The sequence below is a fragment of the Narcine bancroftii genome, chromosome 3 (assembly GCF_036971445.1).
Source record: "Narcine bancroftii isolate sNarBan1 chromosome 3, sNarBan1.hap1, whole genome shotgun sequence".
Taxonomy (NCBI): domain Eukaryota; kingdom Metazoa; phylum Chordata; class Chondrichthyes; order Torpediniformes; family Narcinidae; genus Narcine; species Narcine bancroftii.
This window is the reverse complement of record NC_091471.1, coordinates 205,516,699-205,537,188: the sequence shown is the minus strand read 5'-3', so window position 1 is coordinate 205,537,188 and position 20,490 is coordinate 205,516,699. Positions and strand designations below refer to the sequence as shown.

Below are 20,490 nucleotides of genomic sequence, written 5' to 3'. Positions count from 1 at the left end.
GTTTACAGTTCGCTATTTGTTTACATGTGTACATTGTGTATATTTTTTTTGCACAACCAATTAGTGGTAATCCTGCCTCATCAGCAGGAAAAGGAATCTCAGGGTTTTATGTGATGTCAATAAACCTAACAATAAACCTGAATCATTTCCTTGATGTGGATTGATTTCAGTTTTTTGGATTCATGACCTGAATCAAATACCATGATGGGTTGACTAAATAATGATACCATGTTAAATTTAAATATTCAGTCTAACAAAGAAAAATTGAGAAATACAGTGAATAAAATTGAAGAAATCACTTATGGCCAATGTATTCTGTTTTGCAGGATTCCGTACAATGGTACTTGATGACCAATTAACATTGCTCCGCTACTCTTGGATGTGCTTAATGACATTTAGCCTTAGTTGGAGATCATACAAGCACACCAATGGCACAATGCTTTACTTTGCACCCGACCTTGTGTTTAATGAGTAAGTGATCTTTCTATAAATTTGTGATAGCTTGTTTATAGATTTTTTTGCCATGCTACTATTTCATTCGGCAAGCCATCGATGTTCATGATCAGATCAACACACAGCATAAAAACTGCTAATAATTTTGTTTGAAGCACTGTATCATCCAGGTCTTGAATGCTCTGTGGTAGCAGTGGAAATATTTTTATGTGTGCTGGTATATTGTAATGGTTTGCTGTATCTGATTTTTAATATATTAAGTCCTGGTAAAACATCAATATGCTATTTGGATTGATGCTTTTAAGTGATAAGTAGGTGGAATCAGCTAAGTATCTTTTTTCAGCAAAAATAAATTTAAGACATCCCTATGTCATTGGATGCAGACTTTTAAATGAACAAGCTGACGTCTTGTACACAGAAGATAAGGTTTTGAATAATTTAAATTGAACCAATCACGCTCAGGTCGCAAGAAAACAAATAAAATCGGGCAGATGATAGATGAGGTAATCATATTTATCAGAGATTGAGAGCAGTGTTGGAAATTCTTAAGTAAGTCAAAATACAGTAAAATCCCAGTTATCTGGAATTCAAGCAACTGGCAGCCCCAAGCAACCAGCAAAAAAAAAAAATTGGGGAAATAAAGAGGTAAAAAAATACACAAGTTTAAAATCGTCACCCCTAGTGGTCTGTCTGCCAATCACACAACACTGAGTTGCAAGCAACCAGAAAATTCACTTATCCAGCATCAACCAAACCTCATTGGTGCCAGATAGCAGGGGTTTTACTATATGCATTGTAGCTTGGCTTGTGAAAGTGGCAGACACAAGTTTAAGATGATCTGTAATACCACTAAGAGTACCATAGGAGGTTAGAATAAAGTCTATGGATAGTGTTATCAAATATCATTAAGCAACAGCTAGAATTCCTGGCATGCAGTGACATCTATTTGAATGCTCAATCATGTCTCTTAACAAAAGCTGTGGCTTATCATATGCCTCATATTAACTTTACTAACTGATCTATATTTCCTCTTATTCTCCTAGTCTCCAAAAATCTATTAACTACACTGAAAGATTAAACAATCACAACTCTATTGAGGTTAAAAAAATTCTAAACATTTACCAACCTCTGTACAAAGAAAAATCTCTTCATGTGGTCCAAAATAGTAGACCCCATATCCTGAAACAGTGCCTCTTAGTTCGTCGGGTCTATTCTTAGGATCTCCTGCCTGAGGAATTGATTTCCTAGCATCTGGAGCCAGGGAACCATTCACCACAGAAGCAGGCCTTTCAGCTCCACCTATTCATGTCGATCAAGATGCCAGTTTAGGCTAATCAAATTTCACTCATTTGGACCATATCCCTCTATTCCAGTGGTACTCAATCTTTTTTCTTTTCACTCACATACCATTTTAAGTATTCCCTATGCCATTGGTGCTCTGTGATTAGTAAGGGATTGCTTAAGGTGGAATGTGGGTGGAAAGAAAAAGTTTGAAAACCACTGTCTGTTTCAATTGTACCCAATCGACTCGTTGTGTGCCTGGTTTCATAACGCCAAAGGAAATGGGCCAATGACAATTTTTCTCAAACAAAATATTTCAGTAAGAATTGAGTCTAGAGCAGTGGTTCTCAACCTTCCCTTCCACCCACATACCACTTTAAGCAATCATTTCCTATCCATTTTCCTGCTCAAATTATTTTTAAGAAATGTGATTGCACCTGTCTATACCTCCTCATCTGGCACCTTGTTCCATGTTACCACCCTCCTCTGTGTGAAAAGCCTGCCCCTTAGATCCACTTCAAATATTTCCCTTCTCTTCTTAAACCTATGTCCTCCTGTTAATAGAATCCCCTACCCTTAGAAACAGACTCTATTCACCCTATCTTTTCCCCTCATCATTTTATAAACCACTATAACATCACTAGCTAGCATTCTGCATTCCAGTGAGAAAAGTCCCAGCCTATCCAATCACTCCTTAAATGTCTTCTGCACTTTTCCTAATGATCAGAACTGTAAATAATATTCCAAGAGTGAGTTAACCAATATCTTGTACAGTTGCAACACGTCCCAACTCTTTTAGTCAATATTATTGCCTCTGAGGGTAAGTAAACTTAATGCCTTCTTCACTATCCACCTATATAACCATATTCAGTGAACTATGAACTTGAACACCAAGATCCCTTCTAAGGTCCCTGCCATTTACTGTTTTTTAAAAATTTTATTTATAATTTTACAGACTCATATTAACCAAATGGTATAAGGGGAACAATCCTCCCTTTTTACAGATCATTGTTTACCGAGTCCTTACTTTTACCTCCCCCCCCCCCTCATCGATACCTCTCCCCACCCCTGTCATTCACCCTCCCACCCATTCAACCCAGGCAAAAACATGAATATCACTTAATATAAATAATAATGCAAGAATACAAGGGAAGAGGGGGAAAACAGGAGGGGGAGCCAGTAGGATTTCCAAGTTGTCTCCTGGTTCTCTGTGTTTCAGGGCTTGCAAAGTCCAGTTATTCCTGTTGATAAAGGCTCTGGGGAGGCCAATCACACCTGCGTTTCGACCTGCCGCTGGTATGGCTGCTGTATCTCAATGAATGTGCCATATTTCCTTCTTAAGTTATGTAATTTTCTCCAGGGGAACACAGCTCTGCATCTCCATCTTGCTATGCTGAGCTGAGGGTCGGATTTCCAGGTAACCATTATACACTTCCTGGCCACCGCCAAGGTGACCTTCACAAATTGAATTTGGTGTTTAGACAATTTTAGACACAAGTCCGTAATGTCACCCAGCAGGAACAGGGTTGGGTCCTGTGGATATTCCACCCCTGTGATTCTTTTCAAAATGCCCCCTAATTCTACACAAAAGGGTCTCACCTTGGTGCATAGCCACGTCAAATGCACAAAAGTTCCTGTCTCAACACCGCATCTAAAATACAAATCCAGGATTTCCAGTTTTACCTTATGTAATTTTTGCAGAGCGAGGTATAACTGGTACACCTGTCTGTATCTGGGATTAGTAACTGCCTTCATGCTGTCCCCTTAGAGGTCGGACCAACATCGTTTAGGTAATGTTGTTCCCAAATCCGACTCCTATCTCTACCTTGCTTTGTGAAGATCCGGTTTTGGACTCACTTTTTGGAACAGGAAGTAATACCCAAAATAAATTTACGCATTATCCCCCTTTGAATTAGACCTTCCACGTCACTACACAGCGGCAGGGTCATAGAGGGACATAATTTGTCCCTCAAAAACTATCTTAATTTAGGATAGCAGAAGAAGGTCTTGTTTGATAGGTCAAATTTGTTTTTTAATTGCTCGAATGACATGAGCTACCCCTTCTCATAACAGCCCTCGATACACCTGATCCCCTTCTGGCACCAGGTGACCAGGATCCTGTTACCCATAGTCATAGGGATTAATTTATTCTGGGTTAGGGGTGTTTTAGTGGACAACCCTACTTTTAACCCAATAATCTGGTTTAGCTGCCTTAATATCGGTTGTTTGTTTTTTGTATTATTAATTTGGGTTTGTGATGTGCTGTGGTGCAGCAAGCAAACACAAAACACAAGACTGTACTATAGGCTTTAATCAGCTCAAACTCTGTACACACCAGTCTTAATATCTTTGTTGGCTCCATGTATGCCTGGCTTCACGTGTCCAACTGGCCCTGGGAGGGGCTCAAGTCTATATACAGGCCAGTGATTGACAGGGCCAGGTGGGTCTAGCCTCCCAGATTGCCTACCTGCAGGTGCAGTGGTTGCCCCCTGCAGTAGGCTGGTAGGAGTGCAGCCAGTGTAGTGGTTGTATCACCACGGTATCCCATTTGTAAATAATGTCTCCTGCTATCTCCTCTCCTACTCTGTGTACACATAAAGCATGCCTTACCCCTGTGTGGATTAAATTCCATTTGCCACTGTGCTAATCTACATCCCCCTATTATCTTCACTATCTATAACTGCTAATCTTCAAATCTTCAGCAAATTTACTTATCAGACTGTTAACATTTTTTTCTGCATCATTTATATACAAAACAAACATCAAAGTTCTAGCACCAATCCTTACAAACTCCTAATCAGAATAAACAACCCCTGACCACTTCCCTCTTCCTTTTACTGCTAAGCCAATTTTGCATCCAATTTGAGAATACTCCTTGGATCCAATGTACCCTGACTTTCTCTACCATCTTAACAGGCTAACATCTCTGTATGTCGCATATACTGCCTTGCCTTCATCAATTTTCTTGGAAACTTCCTCAAAAAATTTATGAAATAATATTTCCCATGCATAAAACAAAGCTTAATTTATCAATCCTCCAGGGTATCCTCCCTGAGTACTGCTGTCGTGTTTTACCTGATCAACCTCCTCCCCTGCCACAACTGGAAATACTGTAGCTAGGAATACTGAGGTGCCATTGCTGCCCTTCCCTTAGCCGGATGTCTGTGCTTGCCACAAGATCATAATTCTGCATGGTATTCCACACTCAGAAGATTTGTCTTATTGACAATTCCTCTTGGATTAAAATAAATGTAGTTAAGTCTATTAGAGGAGGTTCACTTCTTTCCTATGCTTCCCACTCATCTCTGGTTGTCCTTTCCACTAGACTTACCTATTCCATGTACTTCTGCTTCTCTTCACTGACACCCACACCTCCCCCCCACCACCGCTACAATGTAATTTTGAAATCCACCCTCTGCATCCCAAGCAGAATGTAGAACATAGAACAGTGCAGTACAGTACCAATCCATTGGCACTGCATCGATCTAACCTTTCCCAATCTCACAACTCATAACCCTCCATTTTTCTTACATCCATGTGCCTATCCAAGAATCTTTTACATGTCCCCATTATATTAACCTCCACCAGCATCCCTGGGTCCCACCACTGCCTGTGTAAAAAAGAAATGGCCTCTGATGTCTCACCTAAACTTACTTCCTTTCGCCTTAAAGAAATGTCCTCTGGCATTGGCCATTGCTGGCCTGAGAAAAAGATGGTGGCTGTCCATCTTCTATTATGTAATACAGCTTTATTAAGTCTCCTCTCAACCTCCATTGCTCTAGTCTAGTCAACCTTTCTTCATAAGGCACATTCTCTGATCCGGGAAACATCCTGTAAAAAAATTTCTGCAAGTAGCACTGGCAAACCATTCTGCCAGGAAAATGGTGCCCTACCTGGTGCAACCAGTTCTCCTTTTTCAGGTTACTTTTAGGACCATAAGATATTGTAGTAGAATTGGGCCATTTGGGCTCATCAAGTTTACCTTGCCATTTCCTTGTTGCTGATTTAATATCCTTTTCAACCCCAATCTCCTGCCTTCTTCCCACAACCCTTGATTCCCTAATCAAGAGCTTACCTCCCTCTGTCTTAAATATACTCGATGATTGCCTCCACAGCCATGTCAGCAACAAATTCCATAGATTCAGCACCTTGATGATGAAGAAATTCCTCCTTATCTCTGTTTTGTCTTCTGAGGCCGAGTCCTCTGGTCCCAGACTCCCCCACCATCGGAAACAACCTCTCCAAATACACTTTATCCAGTTCTTTCAGTATTCAATGGTTTTCATTGTGATCCCCACTCATTCTTATAAATTCTAGTGAGTTCAATCTCAGAGTCATCAAACGTTCCTCCTATGATAACCCTTTCATTTCAGTGATCACTTGAGTGAACCTCCTCTGGACCCTCTCTAATGCTAAAATATTCTTTTTTGGATACTCACAAAATGCCAAGTGCATTCTGACTAATGCTATACAAAGCCTTAACATCACATTGCTGCTTTTGTATTTTGTCCCTCTCAAATGAATGCTAGCATCGCATTTGCCTTTCTTACCACAGACTCCACCAGCAAGTTAACTTTAGGAAATCTTGCTTGAGAGCTCCCAAGTCTCTCTGCACCATTTATTTCCAAACTCATTGCCCATTTAGAAAATAGTCTGCACCTTTATTTCTTCACCAAGGTATATGATCATACATTCTCTACACTGTATTTCATCTGCCATTCCTTTGCCAAACTCCTAACCTGTCTAAGTCCATATGCAGACTCAGTGCTTCCTCAAGTCTACCTGCCCCTCCACAAACTTGGCAACAAACCTATCAATTCCATGAACTAAAGTATTGACATATAACATGAAATCAAGGAGTTTAAGTCCTGTAGAACACAGCTGTTCACTGGAAGCCAACCTGGAAAAGGCCTGTTTTATCTCCATTCTGTGCATCCTGCCAGTCAACTAATCTTCTACCCATGCTAACATTTTTTTCTGAAATACTATAGGGTCTTATCTTGCTTAACATGCTCATATGTAGCACCTTAGCAACTTCTAACCCAGAAGAGATTCCAGTTATCCAAATATCTGAAGTCCTGCACCCTGCATCATCTTAGATTTCAGTTTTCAGATTTATTACATACAAGCCTGAGGTTCCTTTTTCTGTGGGCAAGGCAGAATTACCACTTATTGGTAGTGTAAAAAAAAACTGCACAATGTACACATGTAAACAAACTGAACAGCTAAAAGCAAGGCTTTTGCACAATCTTCCTTTTCCTCTTTTTTTTTTAAATTTTTTATTTTTCACACCATAAATCACATTAACCATTTCACACATATACAGTGTCATTTTCTCCCCCCCCCCCCTCCCTCCTCCCAACCCATCCTCCCCACCTAACCTATTCAGTGCTAGAATCTTCAAAGCTCAATGCGATCACCTCTAGGTCTTCAAAGCCAGTGATTATAGGCCTAAACTTTTAACTTCTACTGATAGGATATCATCTCATCCCAGGAGTTAATCCTAACTCCAAGGCAGGTATAGCCTTATGTAGGTATGCAGAGCACATTCTGTAAAAATAAAGTTCTGTTTTCCTATTCTTTTCAACAAAGTGTATAACTTTATATTACGTACTGTCTACCATTTTCTTGCCCTCTCATTTCCATTGTACATATTTTTTAAATGTTCACTTTTTGATTTCAAACTTCCTTTCTTATTTTTGTTCAATTTCCTTTTCTGTTCATATTTATGTCAATTGTGAGCAACTGAACGTAACTTTATCATGAAAAGAGTGATATCCTCAAGCTCAGTTCCACCAATTAGAGTATCTAAAATGAAGCAAAAGCATGTCCAGACTTCATCCTTAGTAATTTAAAAAAATGTTAGTGACACTTGGTGCATTGAAGCTAAAATCTAGTTGGTCCCAAATGTCAAATGAATGAATGTTTTATTGCAACTTCTTGAAAGGTGACTACCTAGGAATTGATCAATATTTTTAAAGGTGTAATGTACATTTGGTTTAAACAAAGCGAACAGATGTTGGAAAGTTCACATCTATTTAAAAAAAAAACAATGGTTCACGAGATCAAAGGCTGAAGACCACTGGCTGTACAAGGACTTTCTTACAATTCTCCATGTTGAGGCTGATCCAGGTATGGGGCTGCTGGAGAGTCACAAAGAAGAAAGGTGTGTGGTGGGGAAGAAATAGATACAGGGAAGTTCAAATGTATGGGTGGAAGGATCAGAAAAAGGTTAGCTCATTGAGAAATTAAAGTTGCAGGATAGACATGATTGATGGGGACATGAAGTCAGGGAGATAGATTTGGTAGCTAATTGAGATTGGTAATTAAAGGATCAGTATTTAGATGTTGTTTGTTGCTAGGGATTCTGTGGTGGTGATTAAAAAGGGTTGAAAGTTGGGTGTTGGTTGTCAGTGAGGTGTGCAAGGGAAGGTAAATGGTGGATATGGTGGGGGGGGGAGGGGGTCATTGCTGTTTAGGAGTTAGGTTGTTGGTTAATCAGTAGGTTGGTTTCCAAGCTAGTTGGTGGTGTTCTGAGGTACAATTTATGTGAAAAGAGAGCTCCCTGAGATGAGTTCTCCTCTCTCTGTTCTAGCAACTGCTCTGACACTGTTCTTTTAAGTCAATTGAAAATTGCTTCACAAGCAATGTGAAAACTTACTTGTGTGTGACTTTCCTGTGTTCAGCACAGAATAGTTCAGACATTTCAAAGAGAAAAATGAGGAAGTAATACCTGGCTTCAGAACCCCAGTGTCCTTGTGTGAGGTCAACAATGCATCAGATGCAAAGATCTTGGAACAAAAATCATGGGCTTTGTGCAAATCTCTTGAAGTCCATGATTTTTGGTTACTCTTCATCTTTAATTGTGATCCTATCATGTACTACATACAAACATGAGTAACTCCGCAGCCTAATTTCTAGTTAAGTATTACATTGACAAAATGAGAGAGGAGGTCAACATGCTTCCACCTGGGACTTAACTTGATTTGTGAAAGAATAACTAAGGGAAACTTTGCTCACTGCTGTGCTTCCTCTGAGGATAATAAACACTTGTCTGTGTGTTTGTCTTACTTTAAACCCCAGAGCAGCTGTGGCAGTCAGAGATTTGTGCTATTTAATAATGAATAAGGTTACAAGCAAGGCTTGACCTCTTGAGCTGTTTAAGGAATCTTAACATTTTTCTTTAGGGAGGATTCAGTGTAGAGTTCAACTTGTAAAAATGCAGATTTCAAAAAAGCTTTTCTTGTTCAAGGTTTTATTTTGCAAAAAGACTCAATGTTCACAGATTCCATTATGCCATAAATACTTGTCTATTAATTTATGGTACTGTAGCGGCAGCTACACTGCTCCTGCAATAACACACACAACCAGACGGGTTGAGCTCAGTGAGCAGACTAGTTTATTGCAGGCTGCTGGGCTGCACTTATACTCACAGCCTGGAACTGGCTGCGACTGCGCTGGAGGGCACTGATGTCACCCGGGTGTCACGTGATCCCCCAGCGCGGGCTTCTCAGCCCTGTTCTGGGAGGAAGGGAACACCCCCGACGGCACCATTTTGGCCGGCGGCCCCACCGCGTGGCTTACAAGTAGGGCTAGTTTGCCTGTCTAATGGTGAGCCGCCACACAGCCCCCCCCCCCATCAGAACCAGCGCCAATGTCCTTTATCACTGGGCAGCCTCGGTTCTTGGGCTGGGCTACGACTACGGGCTCAGTGGGATCGAGGTGCGCTGGCTTCAGCCTGTCGACGGTAATCAGCTCCCGCCTGCCGCCAATGTCCAGCGTGAACGTGGAGCTGGAAAGCTGTACAACCCTGTACAGCCCCTCGTACGGTCGCTGCAGAGGCCGAACGAAAACGTACTCGGCGGAAAGCAGTTTGCCGGGAATGTGAGACGGGTGGGTGCCATGCCTGGGCAGCAGTGTGGATTCGAATGAGTCCAAGCGTGCCCTGAGGTGAGGAAGTAGTTCATGCAGCGACCTCTGGGGATTGTGAAGTGCATTGACGAACTCACCAGGTAGTGCCAGTGGTGCACCGTAGACCAGCTCAGCTGATGACGCCTGCAGATCTTCCTTGAGAGTGGAGCGGATGCCCAGGAGCACCCAAGACAGTTCGTCTGCCCAATTGGCACCGGTGAGGCGAGCCATGTGTGCCGACTTAAGACGTTTGACCAGTTCACTGGCCTGCAGGTGGTAGGCCATGGTGCGATGTAGCTGGATCCCCAACCTGTTGGTGAGCTGTGCCCAGAGCACAGATGTGAACTGGGTGCCCTGATCGCTGGTGAGGTGACCCAGGACGCCAAACCGGGCAATCCAACCATGCAACAGTGCTCGGGAACAGGAGTCGGTGGAGACGTCTGGCATCGGGATCGCCTCAGGCCAGCGAGTGGTGTGGTCCACCATCGTAAACAAGTAATGGTTGCCCCGGTTAATGGGTAAGGGCCCGACAATGTCCACGTGAATGTGGCTAAACCATTCCCAGACATGCTCAAACTCCTGTACAGGCACCCTGGTGTGCCTGTGCATCTTGGACTTCTAGCAATGGGTGCATGTTCTGGTCCAGCCTGCAATCTGCTTCCGCAGCCAATGCTATATGAACCGTTCTGCCATCATCTGGATCTTGGACCTGATGGATGGATGTGAAAGGTCGTGGATGTGATGGAAGACCTGCCTGCACCACTGCTGGGGAACCACTGGTCGTGGGGTGCACATGGAGATATCGCACAGGTTGGTGCCTTTGCTGCTTGGAGTCGGGAGGTCTCGGAACCACAGGCCCGTGATGGTGATCTTGAACGCCCTCGTCTCCTCATCAGACCTCTGGTCCCGGGCAAGCTGGTCGAAGTCAAGGCCAGGCGTCAGCACACAGATGGCCGAGCACGAGAGTGCATCGGCAACCACATTGTCCTTCCCCGCCTTGTGCCGAATGTCGGTGGTAAACTCTGACACAAAGGAGAGGTGACGCTGCTGGCGGGCCGACCAGGGATCCTTTGCCATCATGTGCGCCTGGGTGAGGGGTTTGTGGTCAGTGAAGATGGTAACAGTCCTCCCCTCCAAAAAAAGCGAAAATGCCACACCGCCAGGTACGTGCCCACTAACTCATGGTCGAAGGCACTATACCTGCATTCCGGCGACTGGAGCAGGCGGCTGAAGAATGCCACCTGCTTCCAATGTCCATTCACCTGCTGCTCCAGGATGGCACCGACGGCTGTGGCAGAGGCATCGACCGAGAATGCCATATGTAGGTCGGTGTGTGGGTGGGCAAGCATTGGTGGCCTTCGCGAGCGCGTCCTGGTGGCTTTGAATGCGGTGCAGGCTTCTAGGTTCCAAGCGAGCATTTTGTGCTTGGCTGCGATGAGGGCGAATAGCGGCTGCATGATTCACGCAGCTTCCGGGATGAAACGGTTGTAAAAGTTGACCATACCCACGAACTCCTACAGCCCCTTGAGGCTGTCCGGGCATGGGAACTCCCTGATAGCGGTGACCTTCGCATAGGCAGGCATGGCTCCTTCATCTGTGATGGTATGGCCCAGGAACTGCATGGACACTTGGCCAAGTTGATGGCAAGGCCGAAATCAGCCATCGGGGAGAAAAGAGCACATAGGTGGGCCTTGTGTTGCACCTGGTCCTTGCTAGCGACGAGGATGTCGTCCGTATAAATAGACAAAATACAAGTCCCTGCCACAGAGTCCATGAGGTGCTGGAAGGTCTGAGTGGCGTTCTTGAGCCTGAACGGCATGTGCAGGAATTCGAACAAGCCATTATGATGGCCGTCTTGGGTATGTCCTCAGGGAGCACCAGGATCTAGTGATATCCATGCACCAGGTCATCCTTGGAGAAAACCCTCGCACCATGGTTGGCCGTAAAGTCTTAGATGTGAGGAATGGGGTAATGGTCAGGAAATATTGCCTTGTAGAGCCGTCGATAGTCTCCGCAGGGACGCCAGCCGCCGGAGGCTTTCAGGACCAGGTGGAGCGGCGAGGCCCATGGGCTGTTGGACCGCCGAATGATCTCCAGTTCTAACAGGTGCAAAAACTCCTCCTTCACCACCTGGAGCTTGTCAGGCGGGAGCCGGCATGCCTTGGCGAAAACCGGTGGGCCCTGGGTGGGGATGTGGTGGAACACCCCATGGTGCGGCGAGGCAGCGGATAACTGTGGCTTGAGGAATGTCGGGAAATCGTCCAGGATTCGCTGGAACTCATCTCTGGGTGTGCTGATTGTGGCCATTTGCGGTTGTTCCGAGCAGGAGGCGGCGAGGCGAACAGCCTGGAAGGTACGGGCATCCATCAGGTGCCTATCTTGAATGTCTCCCAGAAGCCCATGTGCAAGGAGGAAGTCTGCATCCAGGATGGCAGTCGGGAGGGACGAGACAGTGAAACTCCACGCGAAATATCGTTGGCCGATCTGGAAGTGGACTGTCTCGTCTCCATACGTCAAGATTTCTGTTGCGTTGGCCGCACAGAGGGGAGGTCCACAAGGTTGGTTCCTGGGCTCGACGGCCATGGCCGGGATGAAGCTGATCTGGGCTCCAGTGTCAATGAGGAACCGCCGGCCGCTGACTAAGTCCCGCAGGTAGAGGAGGCTGTGTCTTGGCCAGCTGCCGCAGCCATTAACAGTGGCCGGCCTGGTTGTTTCCCTAGAACAAACAGGGCTGACGATACTTCCGAGCCTTGGCTCCCCTGCTTTGGTGGTAGATGCAGAGGCCTGGAGCGGATGCTGTGGCCTTGGTTGTGCTACCACAGCGCTAGGGGTGGGCTTGGCATGGTCATGCCATTGCCTTGTGACCTGCTGGACCACTGAGGCCTACGGGAATCATGCGAGCCATAGTTCTTGGGCCTTCTGGGCGACCTTCCTCGGGTCGGTGAAGCTCTCCTGGACCAGCAGCAGCCAGATGTCCCCGGGCATATGGTCGAGGAAAATACGCTCGAAGAGTGAGCAGTTGATGTGGTCACCATTTAGTGCGAGCATCTCATCCATCAGCTCAATTGGGGACCTGTCCCCATTGTGCGTCGAGGTGCAGCATCCGAGCAGCATGTTGGTCTCTTTAAAATCCAAGGAACTATCAAGCACTCGCTTGATGGTCTCGTATTTGTCTTTGGCGGGTGGGTGCTGAACGATGTGCAGCACGCGTCTGACGGTGGCCTGGTCCAGGACAGCGACCACATGGTAGAATTTGGTCTTGTCGGATGAAATTTGGTGGAGGTGAAACGGTGCCTCCACGTGGCCGAACCAGGTCCTCTGGCTCCTGAACCCAGAATTCATACAGTTTCACCGCTATAGCGCTGATCCCAGGCTCCCTCATGATGGGTTCATAGACGTTTGAACCAGTCGGGATCACCAATTGTAGCAGCAGCTACACTCTTCCTGAAAGAACACACACAACCAGACAGGTTGAGCTCAGTGAGCAGACTAGTTTATTGCAGACTGCTGGGCTGAACTTATACTCCCAGCCCAGATCTGGCTGAGAACTGCAATGGAGGGCGCAGACGTCACCCAGGTGTCACGTGGTCCCCCAGCACAGGCTTCTGAGCCCCGTGCTGGGAGGAAGGGAACACCCCCAACGGCGCCATTTTGGTCAACTGCCTCGCCTGCCTAGTGGTGAGCCGCCACAGCACATTATTTCAGTATTTACAGATTAAGAAAGGTATAATTGCTCATCTGTAATGCATTGTAAAATGCTGTTCCCTTTAAATTCAGAACATTATTTAAAATAATCTTATTAACTTATTAGCTACCTCATTCTTTCCACATCTTTTATCACTCCCCAGAAAGACAGGATCAGGATTCTACCATTCACAGCCAGTAATCAGACATTGGGGAGCACAATGGAATAAACTGGATAATTAGGATATGTACAGAATCATATATCTAATGAAACTACCTTGTTTACATGCTCAATGGTAGAAAATTTACCTCATCTCTGTGGGGTGGGGGGGGGGGGAGAATGTGAATGAGCAGTTAAAACAGAACAGCTCCATCATTGTCTTATTCCTTCAATTTGTACACACACAGACATACCCATGTCATGAAACACATGCCATTTTAAAAAAAATCCATAAATTCACCTCATTTAAACATATTTATATAATTAAAATATTATCTTGATGCCCCACTTAGTAAATACCATAAATCCACAGATTAGCAATTTGGAAGACAAAAGCAATATTTATTGCAAGATAACTTGAAAATGTGTTTAAAAATGTCACATTGCATTTCTATGAAGCCATGATGAGACTACACCCAGAATATTGTGGATCAGCCCAAACTCCTTAACTATTAAGGATATACACAAAGTGCCAGAAGTTTGAACAAATTAATTTCTGAGATTGAGAGGCTGGCTATTATTAATTTGTGTTCAGTGGAATGAAAGGTGATCACATGGAACATGGAATATTAAGAGGTTTGACAGATGAGGAACAGAGTTGATACCAAGGCTTCAGTCTCAAAAATATAGAGACTGCAGATCAGAGCTGAGAGGTGAAAAAATATATTCTTTCAGAGTGTTGTAACTTTCCACCTCGAAGTGCTGTGGAGGATTAATTGTCACGTATACACAAGACAGATTTTTGAATGTTAAAGGAATTCAAGAGTTCCAGGGTTAAGAAAATTGCATAAAAACATGGAATCCATTAACATTAAAAAAGTAGTTCAGATAATGGTATGGTAAGAATTTTTTTTATTAGTACATCTAACTCTGTTGGGTAACATTTTCAAAATTTTATGGGTTTGTCTAAATGTGACCACAAATGTTATCCAAAATATTCTCACTTGAAAATTTTTAAATTCTCTCACAAACCTACAAGTTGAGGTTTTTCCCCAACTGCCTGAACTTAGAACTAAAGATTTGCTCCTCTGTCTTGCCTCTGCAGTTCTGGCAACCACTATCTTGCAGGCTCAGAGTCATGTAGCTGGAATCATATTTGGGAGTCTGAATATTAAGATAGGATCTGGAAACTTAGCTGTTCAAATGGCAACTATACAACTCGCACCAACCCTCCTTTCAATCTTCTTCAGCATGATGCTGAACCAAGCCATGAAAGACCCCAACAATGAAGACGCTGTTTACATCCGGTACCGCACGGATGGCAGTCTCTTCAATCTGAGGCGCCTGCAAGCTCACACCAAGACACAAGAGAAACTTGTCCGTGAACTACTCTTTGCAGATGATGCCGCTTTAGTTGCCCATTCAGAGCCAGCTCTTCAGCGCTTGACGTCCTGCTTTGCGGAAACTGCCAAAATGTTTGGCCTGGAAGTCAGCCTGAAGAAAACTGAGGTCCTCCGTCAGCCAGCTCCCCACCATGACTACCAGCCCCCCCACATCTCCATCGGGCACACAAAACTCAAAACGGTCAACCAGTTTACCTATCTCGGCTGCACCTTTTCATCAGATGCAAGGATCGACAATGAGATAGACAACAGACTCGCCAAGGCAAATAGCGCCTTTGGAAGACTACACAAAAGAGTCTGGAAAAACAACCAACTGAAAACCTCACAAAGATAAGCGTATACAGAGCCGTTGTCATACCCACACTCCTGTTCGGCTTCGAATCATGGGTCCTCTACCGGCACCACCTACGGCTCCTAGAACGCTTCCACCAGCGTTGTCTCCGCTCCATCCTCAACATCCATTGGAGCGCTTTCATCCCTAACGTCGAAGTACTCGAGATGGCAGAGGTCGACAGCATCGAGTCCACGCTGCTGAAGATCCAGCTGCTCTGGATGGGTCACGTCTCCAGAATGGAGGACCATCGCCTTCCCAAGATCGTGTTATATGGCGAGCTCTCCACTGGCCACCGTGACAGAGGTGCACCAAAGAAAAGGTACAAGGACTGCCTAAAGAAATGTCTTGGTGCCTGCCACATTGACCACCGCCAGTGGGCTGATAACGCCTCAAACCGTGCATCTTGGCGCCTCACAGTTTGGCGGGCAGCAACCTCCTTTGAAGAAGACCGCAGAGCCCACCTCACTGACAAAAGGCAAAGGAGGAAAAACCCAACACCCAACCCCAACCAACCAATTTTCCCTTGCAACCGCTGCAATCGTGTCTGCCTGTCCCGCATCGGACTTGTCAGCCACAAACGAGCCTGCAGCTGACGTGGACTTTTTACCCCTCCATAAATCTTCGTCCGCGAAGCCAAGCCAAAGAAAAAGAATACAGATCTAAAGGTTTTAAGGCACTTCCCGTAGGTTAAGAAGAGTCACATTTTTCTTCCCTGGCCCATTAAAGAATCCTTTGATCCATCCCATTCTACTCATGGCTTCTCTTCCTTTCGAGTCCTGAGGTCTTCCCTCAGCATCTCTTTCTTTCTGTCAATTTTTTCCTTCTCTCCATTCTCACTGTTGTATAACCTGTCAGCCTCAATGTTTCCTAGAACTCTACCTCCGGCCTCAGTAACCTATTCTCCCACTGTTTGCCTATCTCACCAATTTATTTTATCACCCAGCATGAATAACTGTCAATCCCAGCCTGTTTCCCTCTCTCTTCAATCATGATATCCTTCCAAACCTCTAGCCCAGTGGTCCGCAACCTTTTTCTTTCCACTCACATACCACTTTAAGTATTCCCTATGTCATAGGTGCTGTGTGATTAGTAAGGGATTGCAAAAGGAGGTATGTGGGTGGAAAGAAAAAGTTTGGTTTCATAACTCCAAAGGAAATGGGCCAATGACAATTTTTCTCAAGCAAGATATTTTAGTAACAATTGGGTCTAGAGCAGTGATTCTCAACCTTCCCTTTCCACCCACATACCACCTTAGGCAATCTCTTACTAATCACAGAGCACCAATGGCATAGGGATTACTTAAAGTGGTATGTGAGTGGGAAAAAAAAAGGTTGAGAGCCATTGCTCTAAAGATTGCATTTGTACTGTTGGGCTGATATCAAGCTTGCTATGTCAAACAGTTTTAGTATAATATGGTCAGAATTTGGGTCGATCCTGCAAGCACTGATGGTTGGAGCCTCCATCATAGCTTTGGAAGTTTCTAACCACTGGAGAAATCGCTAGAACTCCAAGATCAAATGCATCTCAGAAGTGCCCAAATTTCAGAGCAATTGGGTCAGAGGAGGTGATGTCCATTACCCACATCCTGAAGGCAGGGCAAAAATGGCTGCTTCTTACTGTCTGCAAAACTATACATCTGGCATTGTTTGTGGAGAAGCCCAGGAACCCAGCTGCATATTCCCAGACTGATAATGGGATGAATACAGAGAAAATAAAACTGGAGCAAAAGCTTACATCACTTTCACATTTACCCCTATCTCTAACAAACATTTTACTTCTTCCAGAAGGACCCAAACCTGCTTGGGATTCTTGGTCTTTAAAATTGAACGTTAAATTGGAGGCATACAACTAGCCAGCAGACAATTTTTCTTTGGTCCATTCCATTAGGGGAATCTTAGTAGCAAGAAGCCCATAAGAATTATATCATCAGGGAACCAGGACCTCAAAGGTTAGGTCAGTCCATTGGTGACTGTGGTCATACTTGGTTGCGAGAGGGGTGAGGATCTGTCCAGCACTTGAGAGTCGGTGAAGTTGAGGATCAGTTACGAGGTCTGAGATAAGGTATGGTAAGGCAGCAAGAGTAAAGATATCTTCAGAGGAACAACATTTGGAATGATGAATGGGGAAAAGTGTGGGGTTTTGGGCCAAGGTGGCAGGGTGAGAATGGTGCTTGGGAAACTTTGGGGGGGGTGGAGGAAGAGGAATAGGGAGATGGGAAGAATTGGTGAGGGGGATGATTGTCGAGACAGTCATTTGAAGGATTTGCTTTCTCAAACTGTCACTTACTTTGTCAGGTCCTTTTTTTTAGCTAGCAATCATAAGAGCATGAAATGGGAGAAGGAGCAAGCCATTCAACCTCACAAGCCTGTGATGTCAAACAGAAAAATCTTAATCAACTTCCATCTCAATATGTTCCTGCCCAATCCCCATATCCCTTGATTCATTTGATGTGCAGAAACTTATTTATTATTGTATTGAATACATTAACCGAGAGGTTCCAGTACCCACCAAGAAAGTGAATTTCAAAGATTTACCACCTGCACAGTGAAGACATTTCTCTTCATTTCTGTCCCAAATTACCTATCCCTTTGAGACTGGTTTCTAGTTCTGGTCTTGCAGGCCTCGAAAAACATTCTTCCCACATCTATCATTTCTAAATATTCTGTATGTCAACAAGGATGTGTATGCAGAACTTTGATTTGTTAGAATGACCACTTTTCCATGCAAGTCAGGAATACCTGGAAGAAAAAACATTTCTTTCTGGAATACAGTGGTTCCATTCACTGAAAAGAGAAGGAGCAGTCAGCTGTTGACACCTGAACACAGTCAAACTTTTAATCCAACTGTCAGTGTAAAATCTGCTTATATTTGCAACAGGATCGTGCACTGGACTCATTATATGTTTTGTTGCATTTTGCATTGTCCCCTTCAAGCAATCTAACATTTAATAAGAGTCATTAGAAACAACATTAGGGTGGCTTACACCTGAAAGAACTGCTAAAACAGGTTCTGTGTGGATCCTAATAAGACTACATTCAACTTAAATGCAACTCCCAATAATTATTTGCGCAGTCACCACAGAAGGGTGTCAGACATTGAAAGCACATTACCGATGCCAACCAGCATCACACTGGCTTAGAAAGGAGAGACACTACAGAAGAATAAAAGCTACTTCTAGATTTTTGGAAGGGGACTTAAAAGTTGGGGTGCTTGAAATATATCTCAGTAGGGCAGTAGTGTGCACAGATGTTCAGGAGTAGACTGCAGCTGGAGAGTTCAACAGTTGAAGTGTGAATCCTAGAACCATGGATCAATGCCAGAGTATTGACCTGGTGGGGTCCACTATTCATCTGAGAATTGCCAAAACACAAGATATATTAGTGGAAGAGGAATCTCTGCACTGCAGGTTGATAATGGATTGTGTGCTGATCCTGAATGGGGAAAAACATTTTCACTGTGCTAAATTTTAGTTAGGTTAAGGGTCTGGCAGATGCAATGTAAGTAAAAGCAAGGTCATTCATTTAGGAATAAAAGGTAGAAGATGAGATTATTAGTTAAATGGTGAAAGAATGCAGAATGCTGTTGTACGGAGTGACCTGGTAGTGTTTGTGGTTTGCAGGGGCAACAGGAAGGCCAATCGAAAGTAGGCTCACTTTGCTAAAGGGATCGAATTTAAGAGCAGAGAAATTCTGCTACCTGGAGTACCATGTGCATTCTGGTCTACTTATTTAAAGAAGAATATACTGGATTTGGGGGCAATGAAGAGAAGGTTCACCAGGTTGAATCCAGTGTTGAGGGTTTTAATTTGTGGGGAGAGATTAATTTTCCTGGAGATATGCTGCATGGAATCCAGAAGAATGAGAGAGGATCCTATAGAAACATGATTATGAAAGGGATAGAGACAGGAAAGACGTTTCAACTAGTACGTGATCTAGAACTAGGGAATATAGCCTCACAGAGAAGTAGATTTAAGATGGAGATGTGGAGGAGCTGCTTTTCACAGAGAACAGTGAATCTGTGTAATTCCCTGCCCTGGGATGCTGCAGAGGCTACCTTTTAAATACACTAGATTTTTTCCATCGTAGAAGAATTTTGAGTTATGGGAAAAGGCAGGAATGTGTTGCTGAGTTCTCAGCCGGATCAATCATGTTATTAAATGGTGAAAATGCCTTGACAGTCCAGATGTTTGCATTGTGCTAAGGAGCAGGCTGGAAGAAAGAGTGTTGTCACCATAACCATTTCAATGGTGAGTGTAAGGCTTGACCATCATGATCAATTAGCAGCAGAAACTGAACACTTTGTTCCACTGACATACCCAAGCGCAACAAGAAAAAATACTTCTTAAAAAATGTAACACGTTTTATTATTCTCTGAAATTAAACGTCTTTTTGACCAGACATATCTTAAGAGATTTTAACTCAACAGAAAGGGATTGGTCATTGAACAGAAGTGCCGGTAAGTACATTTCTTTCTCCAAGGCAAAAGGTACAGAAAAATTAACATGAATGAATAAATACTGCTTGTAAATCGCTTGTATATGTGTGTGTAATATCTATCTATGTGCTTGTATGTTTTTACACTGAGAACCAAAGTTTATTATTATTTTACAATAGTATTATAATAATAAACTTGAACTATAATATCTCAAATAAAATATGCTGTTTATAAGAGTGAATAATATGGCATTCAGTGTATTTAATGGTTTGAGAAATGTCCATCTGTATTGTGTTGTGGCCCCAAACAAGTGAAGCACTATCCAAAAATACAGGCCACAGTATGTACACTTATTACATGCAAATATGCTTACAGTGAGTCACCTACAGTGAGCAAGCTCGATTCAAAATTATGGAGTCTAGTTGTAAATTAAATGAACCATTTTAGGCACGTTCTCCCATTTAAATTAAATAAATCAAGAGGTTTCAAAACAATCCAAAGTGCAATGTTTTCGCTGTTAGATTAAGTTTACTTTTTACTTAATTTGGGCATCATTTTCAGTGCAGACACATAGGTTGAAGGGCTGGTTTCTGTCCTTTACTATTCTATGTCTTTCAAATGTTCCATGTTTAATACATGCTTCTGAAAATTTCCCATTCCTAAGTGTGGTGCACTGTTAGAATCAGACACACACACACACACACACACACACGGTAAAGACTGAACAACAGGCTTTAATCCACAAAAACCTCCGCAGAGCCAGGCTGCCTGTGGCTGCAGCAACTCATTGTGCGGCGCAGGCTTATATCCCGGAGGGTGATCGACACCTG

At 43.8% G+C, this 20,490-nt stretch overlaps 1 protein-coding gene across 5 annotated transcripts in view; it reads left to right on the top strand.

Moving 5' to 3' along the window:
• nr3c2 (nuclear receptor subfamily 3, group C, member 2) overlaps positions 1-20,490 on the top strand; it is a 435,445-nt gene that overhangs the window by 364,243 nt on the left and 50,712 nt on the right. For all 5 annotated transcript variants that reach the window (XM_069926407.1, XM_069926406.1, XM_069926405.1 and 2 more), the window contains one exon: positions 327-471. In XM_069926407.1, coding sequence (XP_069782508.1) covers positions 327-471 — 145 coding nt within the window. The remainder of the gene's footprint in view (positions 1-326; positions 472-20,490) is intronic.